Below are 12,678 nucleotides of genomic sequence, written 5' to 3'. Positions count from 1 at the left end.
CCCAGGTTTTTTCCTCTACCGCGAAAGATTTTACCATCTAACATTATTTTCCTTCCCATGTGTTTGTTAAATAAATAGTTTTATCTTCTTCACTTTCCTTCGAGCAAAATTTATTTTTTCCCGAACCTGGTGGGGGAGGGGTGGTTGTGCCTTCTCTCAGAGGATGTATTTCTAAATTTGCGCAAACTAGAACAACCACCATGGAAGAAGGGAATGACACATTGCTACAACAAACTCCACGGATTTCCCTGGTAGTCCTGGCTCGATTTTTCTCTAGGCAAGCAGAAACTCACAGCAGAAATTCATAGTGTTCCAAGCACTGTGCAGCAGTTCTCCCAATGATGGGGGCAATGGTTCTCCACTGAGTTGGCATCAGCTTGGCCAGGTGCAACAGTTTCTCCTCCTCCTCCCGAGACCACTCTGTCTTTTTGATGCTCGGATCCAGCCATTCGTACCTGTAATTATTGAAAAAATTAAGGATGACAGATCCAAGTTATTCATTGATCTGTCTTCAAGAATATTTTTATGATGTATGTATTTGAACTTTAAAATGTATTATTTATCAGCACTTTTCATACAGATACTGCCTCTTCTTCCTTTTCCCATCTCTATTCTGGCAAAGTAAAGACTCACAGAATTAATCCTGAAAAAGAAAAGTAAAAATTGCAACAATCAAAGATAGAGAAATGGTAGAGTTGTTTGGTCTGGAGCCTTCAACAATTATCTTACTAATCCTCAACTATGCCAGTACGGTTACCTCTACAAGAAGTATTCTATTAAATATGTGCAGTTCAGTACTCGAGAAACTGAGTCTGATTCTCAAATACATTCATACTGCATCAGTATTTGCATCAGTTTAAAGCTTCTATTTTTTGTAAAAAATTAAATTTCACAGCACAATTTCTAAACATTTACTCTCAAGCCAAACTCCCACTACATGAAATTAGAAAATTATATGTAAGAGAGATTACTATCTTACAATTTTACTTCCTTGGCAATATCCACAGATTAAAAAATGTTTAAATAAAGGCAAAAACTAATGTATATCATTTTAGGTGATCCTGCATTTGCTAACACTGCAGTCACTGGCAAACAGAACATCTGGCTACTTTTGTTCAACCACTTTCAAGCAATAAGAATTCAAAATCTCCATGATAAAATCAAACAGTGTTAAAACTGTTGTTACTTTGTGGACATAAATAAGTCTGTGGTAACACTTTTTCCTAAATTTCCACTAATTATGAACCTCATATACCCAGGCACAGCACCTCTCACTTACCATCTGGCTTTGCACTGCTTTGCTGATTTCCTATGCAATAATGAGGCAATACGAGACCACTGGTTTTTGCCATATTTCATAACAGCTGCTTTCAGAATTTCATCCTTCAAAAAAACATAAATATCCTTATGGATCACAAAAACTTGCAAAACAGGAAGTCTGATCTCAAGCAAAGGAGAACATGGTGAATTTCGCAGGCTGACCCAGAGGAAACACCACAGAACTGCTACTTCTTTTCCATTTTATTCTCAAGATGAATGAGGATTTGTATTTCAAAGGCCAATGAAGTCAATAAAGATTAAATGAAAAAGACATGATTATTGTTCCAAACGTCACATATCCAACAGAACTTGCCAAATGACGACTTTCAATGCTCTCTAATGCACTAGTGTTTAAAGGCTCTTTAAGTCTCCCTTGAAGGACAGCAATAAAGAGGTAGGGAGGTGTTTGTCTGGTAGTGACATCACAATTGGAAAAAAAGTAGAATTGGCAGATACCACTGGCTGCCTTGTTTTAAATAATACCATAAAATTATCTTTTTTTCATATTTTAATGCAATTAGAATAAAAATGCAATGGGTTCAGCTTGGGAGCCAGGTTGTTCACATACAACAAAGCGTGCACTGAGATTCGATCAAAAGCCAGAAGTCTTCTCAACTGTCTGTCAATCCATCAATCCCTCTCTCCCTTCCTCCCAGATAGATGGGCTCATTATTTCTGGTTTATTCAGAGGAAGTGGTAATTTAAATGCATTTAAGCTACTCTTGCAGCCCTGTCAACCACAGATATCCCTCTCCTGTACCCAGTGAGTGTTCAGCAAGTCTGACACTGTCTCACACAGACACTGCTCAGAGCACAGCAGCTTTAACTGTGGGCTCGTGATCAGCTCTGGCTTGAGCTGCTACAGGCAACAATTAATGTAATTACTGTTCTGAAATGAATAATAAAACCTCTCTTGTGTGTTTTTTAACTTACTTGGTGCTCTATGGCACACAGGAGCTGTACTGGTGACATTAACAGGGTTTTTTTGTCTGTAACTGGTCATTTTATGACTGACCTGATATCACCTAATTCCACTTCCTCCGTTTTTAAAGCTGTATGTATAATCAAAATTTTAATTAAAAAAATCCAACACCTATTTTACCTCTGGTACACAAAAACTGGTGGGCCAGTAACCTATTTGGGCACGGGAACAGGCTCCCCAGGGCAGTGGCCAGACCTCAAGCAGCATTTGGACAATGCTCTCACGCACAGGGTGGGATTCTTGGGGGTGTTCTGTGCAAGGCCAGGAGTTGGACTTGATGACCCCTGTGGGCCCCTTCCCATCCAGGATATTCTGTGATTCCATTTACTGCACTGCTCTTTCTCTTTAACAGTCACCAAAATTTACCAATTATGGAAGACCCTAAGAATGAGATGAAGACACTGTGGGTTTTCCTATCCTCTGCTGACCCCAAATCTAGCTGTTTCCTGGAACATCACTGATATATGACAAGTGCTTAAGAGCACAAAGAGCACATTTTACCTTCTATTACTTTTCCTGGAACCGTGTACATGCCTGGTGTTCACATTATGGAGTGACAGAGGTCTGGATTTTACAGTGCCAGGTACATCCTTCTGCATCTAGCTAATAAAACTGACATCTTTGATTTATCATATTTTCTTTTTCGTGACCACTTGTGGTTCTGAAAGCTTGTGGCAGCAAAATTGGAGGGGATTGCTCTTTTTTGGAACAACAATTCCTGTGTACACGACTCTTGGTGCTACAGATGAAGAGCCCACACCCATCGACAGGACAAGAGGAAAAAGACTGAAGTTGAACCAGTGGAGGTTTAGATTAGTTATTAGGAAATTTTTTTCATGGAAAGGATTGTAAGGCATTGGTACAGGTTGATCAGGGCAGTAGTGGAGTCACCATTCCTGGAAGTGTTAAAAAAACCAGGTGGATATGGCACTTAAAGACATGGTTAAATGGTGAACATGGTGGTGGTGCTGTGTTGATGGCTGAACACTTAGTGATCTTAAGTCTTTTCCAATCCTAAAAATTCTAAGACTCTGCTTTTGCCATTTTGACATTTGGAAAGATCTTCAAGTGCAAGAGATTCCTGCTGCCTCATTCCCCTAGAGTGAAAGGAAACCTGCCTATGAAGTACAAGTCACACTCCAGCCTGTGAGAGAGACATCTCCTAGCACAGCACAGCCCATGCTTCCACTCCAGTGGCCGTGGGAACAGTTTCTCCGGGACAGAAGGACATGACACGCACATGGCTGAGCTTTCCAACCTGCAGCCTGAGGGAAAAACAACACAAATATGACCTTTGCCCACTGAGGCAGCAGGAAGAAGGAAGGCACAGGCTAATGGGGAATGCAACCCAACAGATAGCCAAGGAAACACAGAATCAGTTGGAAAAGGCCTCTCAGATCATTGAGTTTAACCTATGTCTGATCACCACATCAATGAAACCATGGCGCTCAGCGCCACGTCCAGTCTTTCCTTAAACACTTCCAGGGATGGTGACTCCACCAGCTCCCTGGGCAGCCCGTTCCAATACTCAGCCACCCTTTTCTGTGAAAAAATTCTTCCCTATGTCCAACCCAAACCTCTCCTGGCGCAGTTTGAGGCTATGTTCTCTTGTCCTGTCGCTTGCTGCTTGGGAGCAGAGCCGGACCCCCACCTGGCTGCACCCTCCTGTCCGGGAGTTGTGGAGAGTGAGAAGGTCCCCCCGAGCGTCCTTTTCCTCAGGCTGAGCCTCCCCAGCTCCATCAGTCGCTCCTCATCAGACTTGTTCTCCAGACCCTTCCCCAGCTGGCTGCCCTTCCCTGCACTCGCTCCCGCAGCCCCCAACCCCTCTGGATGTCCCGGCACAGGGACTCCAGCAGAGCCGAACCTGCCCCGGGATACCCCAAAACCGGAGCCCCCCGCGCAGGCGCACCACGACACCCCCCCCCCCGCGCCTGCGCACCAGTGAGGCCCCCCCCCTCCCCCCCCGAGGGGGGGACGAGGGCTCAAACCCCGCCGAGTCCTACCTCAGTGTTCCGCCACACGCCGCCTTTAATCATAATCCGCGGCATCTTGGCGGCAAAGGGAGGGGGGTCGAACCCCTGGAGCGAGAGAGCGGAGAGGGGACGGAAGCGCCGCTCGCCTTAGCGGGGCCGGCCGAGACCGCGCACGGTCGCCCTCAGCGGCGGCAGGTGCCGAGGGCGAGGGAAGCGGATCCGGCTGCTCTGCCAGAAAAGCGGGAAGCGGGTCCGGCTGCTTTCCCAGGGAAGCGGGACCGGCGGCTTTTCTAAGGGAAGCGAGGCCGCGGCTCCTCCAGAGAAGCGGGTCCGGCCGCTCCGCGCATGCGCAGCCCCCCGCGCGTCCTGAGACGGCGCTCCGCGCTGGCGCCACCTACCGGCCGGAGGAGCGCACGGCGGAGGGGCCCGGCCGGCACCGAGCGGAGGAACTGGGCTTTCATTGAACTCCTTCAAATTTCCCCAAAGGACGCAAATAAAGGAGGAAAGGGACAGCGGAAGGAAATCACATCTCCCCAGGGTTAGGTTTAGAGGGTATTTTGTTAATTTCAGGAAAAAAAATCCGTGCGTTTATGTACAGAATCAGTTCTTGGCTGTGAGGGTGCTGAGGCACTGGCACAGGGTGCCCAGAGAAGCTGTGGCTGCCCCTGGATCCCTGCAAGTGTCCAAGGCCAAGTTGGACAGGGCTTGGAGCAACCTGGTCTAGTGGAAGGTGTCTCTGCCCACAGCAGGGGGTGGAACAAGATAATCTTTAAGGTTCAAACGCAGAACTATTTCATGATTCTACAAGAGGGCAACATTCATAGTGCATTTGCATATTCACACTCACACACACACTAAAGGAGTGTGTACCAGGTACATACCTGAATTTGGGAAATTTTCACAGGAAAGTACTCATGTCAGATGCCTTTGCACCTTCTTAACAGGTGAAGGGTTGAGTCTCAAGGAGTGGGGAGATCAGCCCTGGAACTGTCATTGTCATTCGGCTGTGGTCCCCCAGGTATATCCAACCCAGGAGTTGCGTGGCTCAGAGAGGCCCCACTCAGAGGCATGGTGCTGGTCTCAGCCCACTGCAGTCTGGAGAGCTTAGAGGGTCTAAGTACCACTGCTTAGAGAGTCACAACTGACTTGGCTTTGTTCATAGCAATCTTCCACCCTGGCTGCAATTCAGGTCACTAACTTTCTTTGAAAGTTCAAAACCAAAAACGTTGTTCCACCTGGGTGGTTAATTCAGGGAAGAAAAATAAGTTCCCAAGGCTGTTAAAAACCAGGGCTGCTTAGCCAGCACTAGTTCCTGGGAGCAGATAGTGTTTTTGATAAGCTCAAGATGAGCTCAGCCCAGCTCATCAAGGCCAAGGCCTAACAAGCATTTCTGAGACCACAGTGTACCCCCCAAACAGGAGGATGCACCCACACCATACAGGTCTGACTCGCTATTACTCATTTATGTCACCTCTTGATTAACTTTTATTTACTTATTTAGCAGATGCATGCAGGTAAAATGACAGCCTTTTGCTCAATTTGTCTCATTACATTTCCCTGTTTTGTCCAAAGTCATGATATGTTCGTGAAGAAAATTATGCAAACATTTTTGGTTTAAATAGGAAACTTCAGGTTCATGATTATGATTCAGAAAAGGCTTTGATTTTTGTTTAAAGTATGCAGAAATAAAAAATATTACACTTTTAGCTACCAGAAAAAAACACCAACAACAGCTCATGTCTTACTTGAAACTGAATATGCCTCTACCTTTAATTTTCACCAACTTAGCAGACTGAGAATACCTTTGAAATCCCAAAAGTCCAGTGCAGCGCATAAGAAACAGAGAGCAACATCAGGAGTCATTAAACTGTTTATTTTTATTAGAGGCAGTGACCAGTAATAACTATTTTTACAAAATCATCAAGCTCCAACTGAAAATACCTTCTTGTTCTTACTTACAACTTGAAGAAACTTGTATTTACAAACTCAAAAATTTACTGCAGTTTATTTCTCCCTCTAAACCAGGCTCCCTTCATCATCATTGTACACCATATTTTTAAACAACTGTTCTCTATCATATTTAGCCTTACTAGTCTCATCTGATATAGAGGCTTACAATTCTTTAATTTTTGTTTCCTCTTTGTACCTGTTCTTTTCAAAAAAATTACCAGAATTGTACAGTAACGCAGGGAAAAACTCCTCCAAGCTTGAGTAACCATTAATATTTACCAGAAATGCTTTTCTTTCTTCATACAGGCTAACATCCTTCTTTCTCACAATGGGATCAGGTGGCTTCAAGAGCTGAATCACCCACCTCTAACCATCATAGTTCAGACACAGATATTTACTGAAGTGACTTTACTGAAGCTGTGAAGAACTGGATCACTTGAATATCTTTGGTGATCTGGCCTTAAATACATCCATGAGTTTCAATACATTCTTGGAAAATTGTGTTCCAAATGGCAGAATGGCCACAGGAGTTCCGGAAAACAAGCCCCTGCTCAGGCAGGGCCACCCAGAGCTCATTCTTCAGGATCACATGCAGATGGCTTTTAAATATCGCCAAAGAGGGGAACTCCATTCCCTCCCTGGGCAGCCCTTCCCAACCTGTCTCTGACGATACCAGAAAGCCTCTAAAAGACATTATCTGCGTTCCTACAGAAGGGCACACATCCAGGAGCAGTAAAAAAACCACTGAGTTCCACATTTACATTCTCTAAATTAAACCACAGGTTTGTTCTGCTGCTCCATGGAGTGAGCTGTAGCTCAGTTTGCACCAGCCCTTTGCTGTTGTCTTTCCTCACACAAGGGGATAACACACTTACCAAAACCACTTACCACAGTTCCTAGCACTGTGAAACAGTAAAACAAACACAAGATTTGTCTAGATTTGAATATAAATTGGAAGCAGCATCTATCTGGGTTCATCATACCCTGCACCAACTGCTGCATAGTACAGTAGTTCTTACACATGGTATTTTAGACTAACAGTAAAGTTATTAAACAAAATAAGCAGTTTCAGATACTGCTAAGATTTTCAATGTAACTAAAGAGCATTCACAATTATCGGCAGGTTATTAACAGAAGTTATTTGAAAAGTGTGTCATCTATTTTAACAAACAACACAGTAACTACCAACCTGAGAAAAGGTAAGGCATTTCATACTAGATTAACATTGGACATTCACATAAAATTCAAGATTTAAAGATTCTCAGTATCATAAAATATATGTTTTGGGACATTACCATTTCCGTCAGACTACTCAAAACATTATCAAAACTACATACAAAGTAACTGCTTAGTATCTTATACATACAGACATATGGAAAACATTTTTATGTCACAATTACCCAGTGATGACATACATATTTTGTTTCTGTAATTTTGTGAGATACTATTTTTTTCTCTTACAAGTATTGCAAAAGCACCTGGGAGTAAAGGAGGCAACTTTCAGCAGATGGGAGGTAGCATTAAGCCTCCAAATACACTGGTAATTTTTATATGAAAAGTTATTACTATAAAATATAACATGCCTTTCCTTCCCTCCCTTTAAACATTCTTTCAGTTAGAAAAGAGATTTTTTCTTATTAAATTTTTACAAGAAAGTAAGTGGTGCAGAATAACTGTTTAAACACAGATGAACACTGGCCAAATCCTAACTGACCTCTATTGAAGCAGTTACTCAGGAGAATGAGAAGTGTCTCCAAGATCTTCAGCACAGCCTGTGCTAGAACTGATGTCCTCAGAAACACCTGCAGCAAAACACCTGCAGCAAAACCAAGTTTTACTCTCTAGACCAAAATGCTGGTGGCATCCATTACCAGCCATCGTTCTGGGCACAGTAAAGGAACGTAAAGTCATGAAGAACGTCAGGACATGCAAACCCCTCCAGAACCAAGCACCAACTTCCAATTCTCAACCTCACATTCCAACCTCGTGCTGCCGCTTATGCTTCTCCAGCAGTTTTTTGGTGGGCAGCACCACATTACACTTTGCACACTTATACTTCTTTTTGTGCGTTTTTATGTGCTTTTGGAAAGCGTGTTTATCCACCGTGGAGTATCTGCACTTCCTGCACTGCAGCTTGAGGTGAGTCAGCAAGTGGCGCTTGAGGTGGCTGGAGGTGCGGAAGGCCAGGGAGCACTGCCCGCACTGGAACGGCTTCTCTCCCGTGTGGATCCTCAGGTGGAGCTTCAGGTTCCCGTTGTGGGCTGTGCAATAGCCACACTCCTCACACCTGTATGTCTTGACAGGCAGCTCCTTGTGCTCATAGAAGCAGCCAGGAGAGGTGCTTCCCTCCCCAGTGTGTGAAGCCAGGTGCCGTTTCAAGGACAGCCATTTGTTGGTTGAGTAGTCACAGCCTGTGCACTTGAAATGCCCCGTGTTCAAATGTGTGAGTCTGTGCCTTTTCAGGTGACTGGAAGTACGGAACTTCTTCTGACAAATGGTGCAGCTGTAGGGCTTCTCACCTGTGTGAGTTCTGATGTGGAGTTCCAGGTTGCTTAAAATGCTAGTAGCGTAGTTGCACTCTGCACACTGATAGAATGGTGGCTGAATTTGTGCTTGCACATCGTTTGCTGTGCCCCTCTGAACACCTCGCTGAACTCCACAGACTTCTGAACCAAGCAAGGAGCTGTTTGAGCCTCTGCAGGAATCAAAATCCCTTTCTGGATATGTGCCTCCGTGGATTTCACGATGCAATTCAAGATTCTCTAAACACCTCTCAACAAAGAGGCAACTTCCAAACTCCTGTCCATTTTTCACATGAAGAAGGCTGTGTTTCTGCAAATGGTTTGAAGTTTTAAATGCCTCATTGCACTCTTTACACACAAATGGTCTTTCATCTGTATGTAACTTTAAGTGCAGCCTGAAGTTGTTAGGAACAGCAGTAACATAACTGCAGTGCTGGCACCTGTATGTTTGGAATGGATTTAAACTGGAAGGACATGCATCCAAGTTTTCCACAAAGTTATGATATGAATGATCATCTTGCACATCTCTGGCAGAGAAGCCTTGAGAGGCTTCTGATTTGAAGAAAGGTTCCTCTTTGTAAGTGGCAGCATCCATTTGGTAAGAAGTCCGAGGAACTTCTGATCTATTCCCTGTAACAGCCAGGCTGTTGCTTCCATGGCTGTTTTCAAGGAATTTCTTTCCAGGGCGTATTTTCTTATTGACCCACACATCACCTCCTTGCTCAAACTCTACTTCTGAATCCAGGATTCCCCCACCCACACAATCATTTTCTCTACCAAAAAGAGAGTGAGAAACGTGGCCCTGAGAATCACTATCAGCTTTGCATATTTTGCTTTTACAGTACTTATTGCTCTGACTTGTATAACCATTAGCCTTTAACTGTTCATGAAATTTCTTGTGAAAGCTGAGATGTCCTTTAGTGTAGAATACCAGGTTACATTCATCACATGTGTAGTTCTTTAGAGGTCTTTCAGTTCTCTTTCTCCCACTCAGGCAGTTGGGTTGCTGTCCTTGGCATGTTTCTGTCCCTGCATGTATCCTCCTGTGTCTCTCCAACCCTGAGGTGCTGGTGAATGCTGCCTGGCAGAGCTCACAGGAATATGGTTTATCCCCTGTGTGGACATGGCTGTGCCTCACCATGCTTGCAAAATACAATGAAAAAAAGGTGCAGAACCTGCACTGGTAGAGCTTGTAGCCAGCATGCCAGTACATGTGATTTAACAGGTAGGATAAGCTGCTGCAGGAGTAATCACACTGAGGACACTGGTAAGGTGGTCTCTCCTTGTGTCCCTTCATGTGATGAATAAAACTCCTAGGATTTGATGAAGCAAAGAAACAAATTCTGCAGGTAAAGCTAACTGGCACATCCAGACGTGTACAGTCCCTTTCAATTTTAATGAAAAATTTCTTGTATTTACTTTCTTTTTTCTTGGTCTCAGATTCTTGTTCTTCAGATCCTTTCTGCCTCCCTTTTCTTGCATTTATTCTATTTTTTCTTGCCTTTTGCAACCTAGCAATCTTCTTATGAAATTTAAGGTGATTCTTAAGATTGAAAGAAAAGAAAAAAGTTCTTTTACAAAAGCAGCACTTATGTATTCTTTTATCTTTATGAGCTGAATAAATATGTTTCTTCAGGTGCACACTGCATTTATACACAGAACTACAAAACCTGCACTTGAAACTCCATCTTTCATTCTCCTTTGTAGAAGAAGATGTTTTAGGAAGAGGTGTGATGGTCACACTATCATTCAGCCACGTTAAACCTTCTTGCTGGCTCTGGAACTCTTTTAGGCTTGCATGAGAAGAAACAACTTTTTGTTGCTGGTATCTTTTCTTAGGGAATGGTGTTAACATCTTGTAAATATGCTCTCCAGTAGTATTTGATTCAGCAGAAGTGAAAGCATTCATCTCAGGTTTCCCTACATCTTCTAGAAGTTCTTTAAAAGTAGGAGAACATCCATTAAGAAATGGATCAGAACAATTATAGGTAAATTTCTCTTCTTTCAAGCCGTGTTCTGAAAGAGAACTCAGAGTTTCATCTTCAAATTTGCTTATTTTCCTGTTATCAATTTCATTATCTCCATTCTTTGGGGCATCAGGATCTACAAGCAGATAGAAAAAGTCACATTTCATACAATCACAAATATTCATGACTAATTCATAGTAATAATCTCAAATTGCCTAATGACTTGCTTGCTCTTCATTACTTCTGCTTCCTTATTATTTCCCTCTCTCCACTTTTTTTCCCCTAATGCCTCTCTTCATGCCACCCTCTGCCCCCAACATTTAAATGCTGTTCCTAGTTAGAAGCCTCCTTCCTTCCCACTGTCTATTTTCACTCAAGGCTCTGAATTTCACAGAACACTGGATCCAGTTTTTAACAGAACAGCTTTATGCCAGAATTCCTACCAAAGTACTGACACCAAACTTTGCTAATGCTCCATTCTCACAAACACAATGCTTTTTCTGCGTTATTTTGGGAGTATTTCCCTGATGAAAGGCCACCCCTTTGCTCACTGTAGGAAAATGAAAAAGTACCAACTTCTTGTAGTTTCACTACCTTTCACAGGAGTCTGTGAAAGAACTGAGCATACTCCAGGCAATATTTTCCTTCTGCTGCATTTATTAATCTAACTTGAAATGTTTACTCTAAAATAAATTGGTTTCATAGCATTTCTACACAATTTCTTATTTCAAAACCTTGATATTTACTGTATTTCTTAAATGCTTGCACTAATCTTATTAATACATTACCTTCCATTTTAACAATTATCTCAAATTCCTTGTGGATTTCTGGTTGTTTCTGTGGAGAGCCATCAAAAGGAACAGCTGCAACATTGACAGGTTCCTCTTCATGTTTGGGTACCACTACCAACGTACATGATCTGCTCGTCTCGACAGTGTCAGCTCTGTCACTGCCAGCAGAGGACAGGAGAGGAGGAATCTTCTGAAAGCCATCATTACCACCACAATATTCTCCATCGCTGTATTTGATGACCTCTGGAAGCTCTGTTTTGCAAGATGATGTAGGTAACATGCAATTTTGACCGTATTTATCCGTGCCTGCATCACATCCATCACTTGAAGATAATTTTGATGTATTACACACACTCTCAGCAAAACATTTATCCTCAGAGTATTTGATACAATTGTCTTCATTTGAAACAGTCCTGTTTGCATCCCAATTGCCTACACTGCTACTGTCGTTTGAATGTTCCACTTTATTTTTTAGGCAAAGGCTGTTGTTTAATTTAAACTCCTGCTCCACCTCGGGAATGGACATTTCCGGGTTCTTATCATCATCCTGGAGAAAATCTTCATCGCTCAGCACAAAGACAGTGATTGGCAGCACAGTCTCAAACACCTCCGGCTCTGCGAACAGAAACAGACACAAATTATCGCAATTCCCCCAAAAAAAACCCTAAGGCACCACGTCCACCATAACCCCCACAGATCCCCAGTGCGCATGCGCACACCCCGGCGGCCTCGCTGATTCGCCCGCTTCCCGCCGTTCCCGCGGTCACTCGGGCACCGCCGCTCCCGCGGGAGCCGCGCTGCGTCCCCGCCGAGGACAGCAGGCACTTACCGCTGTCTGCGGCCGGCTGCGGGATTCCCTCCCCGGCCGGCTGCGGCATTCCCGACTCCGTCGGCATCTCCCGACCCGTCCGTCCCCGCTCCGGACTCGAACCAGCGGCCCTGCGCGCCTGCGCAGCCGGGCGGGGGCGGTGCTCCCGGCCCCGCCTGAATTAGGGGAGAGGCGGGGGGCGCGGCCTGAGGAGCGCGTGGGGCGGGCGCCGCGCTGTGAGGCCGTCTGATGTGGGTTAAAACTCGGTTTTAAACCTGCTTTTAAGTGGTTTAAAAACTCCTTTTAATCACCCGGCTGGGCCAGGGTGTCCCCAGTCCTGGGCGGAATTGTTCGAATGCTCTGCG

At 44.1% G+C, this 12,678-nt stretch overlaps 2 protein-coding genes across 2 annotated transcripts in view; both read right to left on the bottom strand.

The window, feature by feature from the left end:
- CDC5L (cell division cycle 5 like) overlaps window positions 1-4,625 on the bottom strand; it is a 31,813-nt gene extending 27,188 nt beyond the window's left edge. Inside the window, exons 1-3 of the mRNA XM_048297948.1 lie at window positions 4,306-4,625; window positions 1,280-1,383; window positions 294-455 (exon numbers count right to left, since the gene is read on the bottom strand). Coding sequence (XP_048153905.1) covers window positions 294-455; window positions 1,280-1,383; window positions 4,306-4,350 — 311 coding nt within the window. The 5' untranslated portion in view covers window positions 4,351-4,625. The remainder of the gene's footprint in view (window positions 1-293; window positions 456-1,279; window positions 1,384-4,305) is intronic.
- Window positions 4,626-6,127: 1,502 nt separating this feature from the next.
- LOC125323659 (zinc finger protein 845-like) lies at window positions 6,128-12,454 on the bottom strand. Its single transcript, XM_048298814.1, has 3 exons — window positions 12,335-12,454; window positions 11,503-12,120; window positions 6,128-10,850 (listed from the first exon to the last, which is right to left on the bottom strand). Exons 1-3 carry the CDS (start codon window positions 12,399-12,401, stop codon window positions 8,197-8,199), a joined length of 3,339 nt encoding a protein of 1,112 aa, XP_048154771.1. The 5' UTR covers window positions 12,402-12,454; the 3' UTR covers window positions 6,128-8,196.
- Window positions 12,455-12,678: the final 224 nt, after the last annotated feature.

This window comes from Corvus hawaiiensis, chromosome 3 (genome assembly GCF_020740725.1).
Source record: "Corvus hawaiiensis isolate bCorHaw1 chromosome 3, bCorHaw1.pri.cur, whole genome shotgun sequence".
Classification (NCBI taxonomy): Eukaryota; Metazoa; Chordata; class Aves; order Passeriformes; family Corvidae; genus Corvus; species Corvus hawaiiensis.
The sequence above is the reverse complement of the archived record's forward strand: the minus strand, read 5'-3'. Positions and strand labels throughout refer to the sequence as shown.

What these genes read in the sequence shown, in the direction of transcription:
- LOC125323659 (XM_048298814.1), bottom strand. Translation starts at nt 12,401, where the DNA reads ATGCCGACGGAGTCGGGAATGCCGCAGCCGGCCGGGGAGGGAATCCCG. An exon ending in GCAGCCGGCCGCAGACAGCG is followed by an intron (nt 12,121 to 12,334) that starts GTAAGTGCCTGC and finishes TTCTGTTCGCAG; the next exon opens with AGCCGGAGGTGTTTGAGACT. An exon ending in GATAATTGTTAAAATGGAAG is followed by an intron (nt 10,851 to 11,502) that starts GTAATGTATTAA and finishes ATCTGCTTGTAG; the next exon opens with ATCCTGATGCCCCAAAGAAT.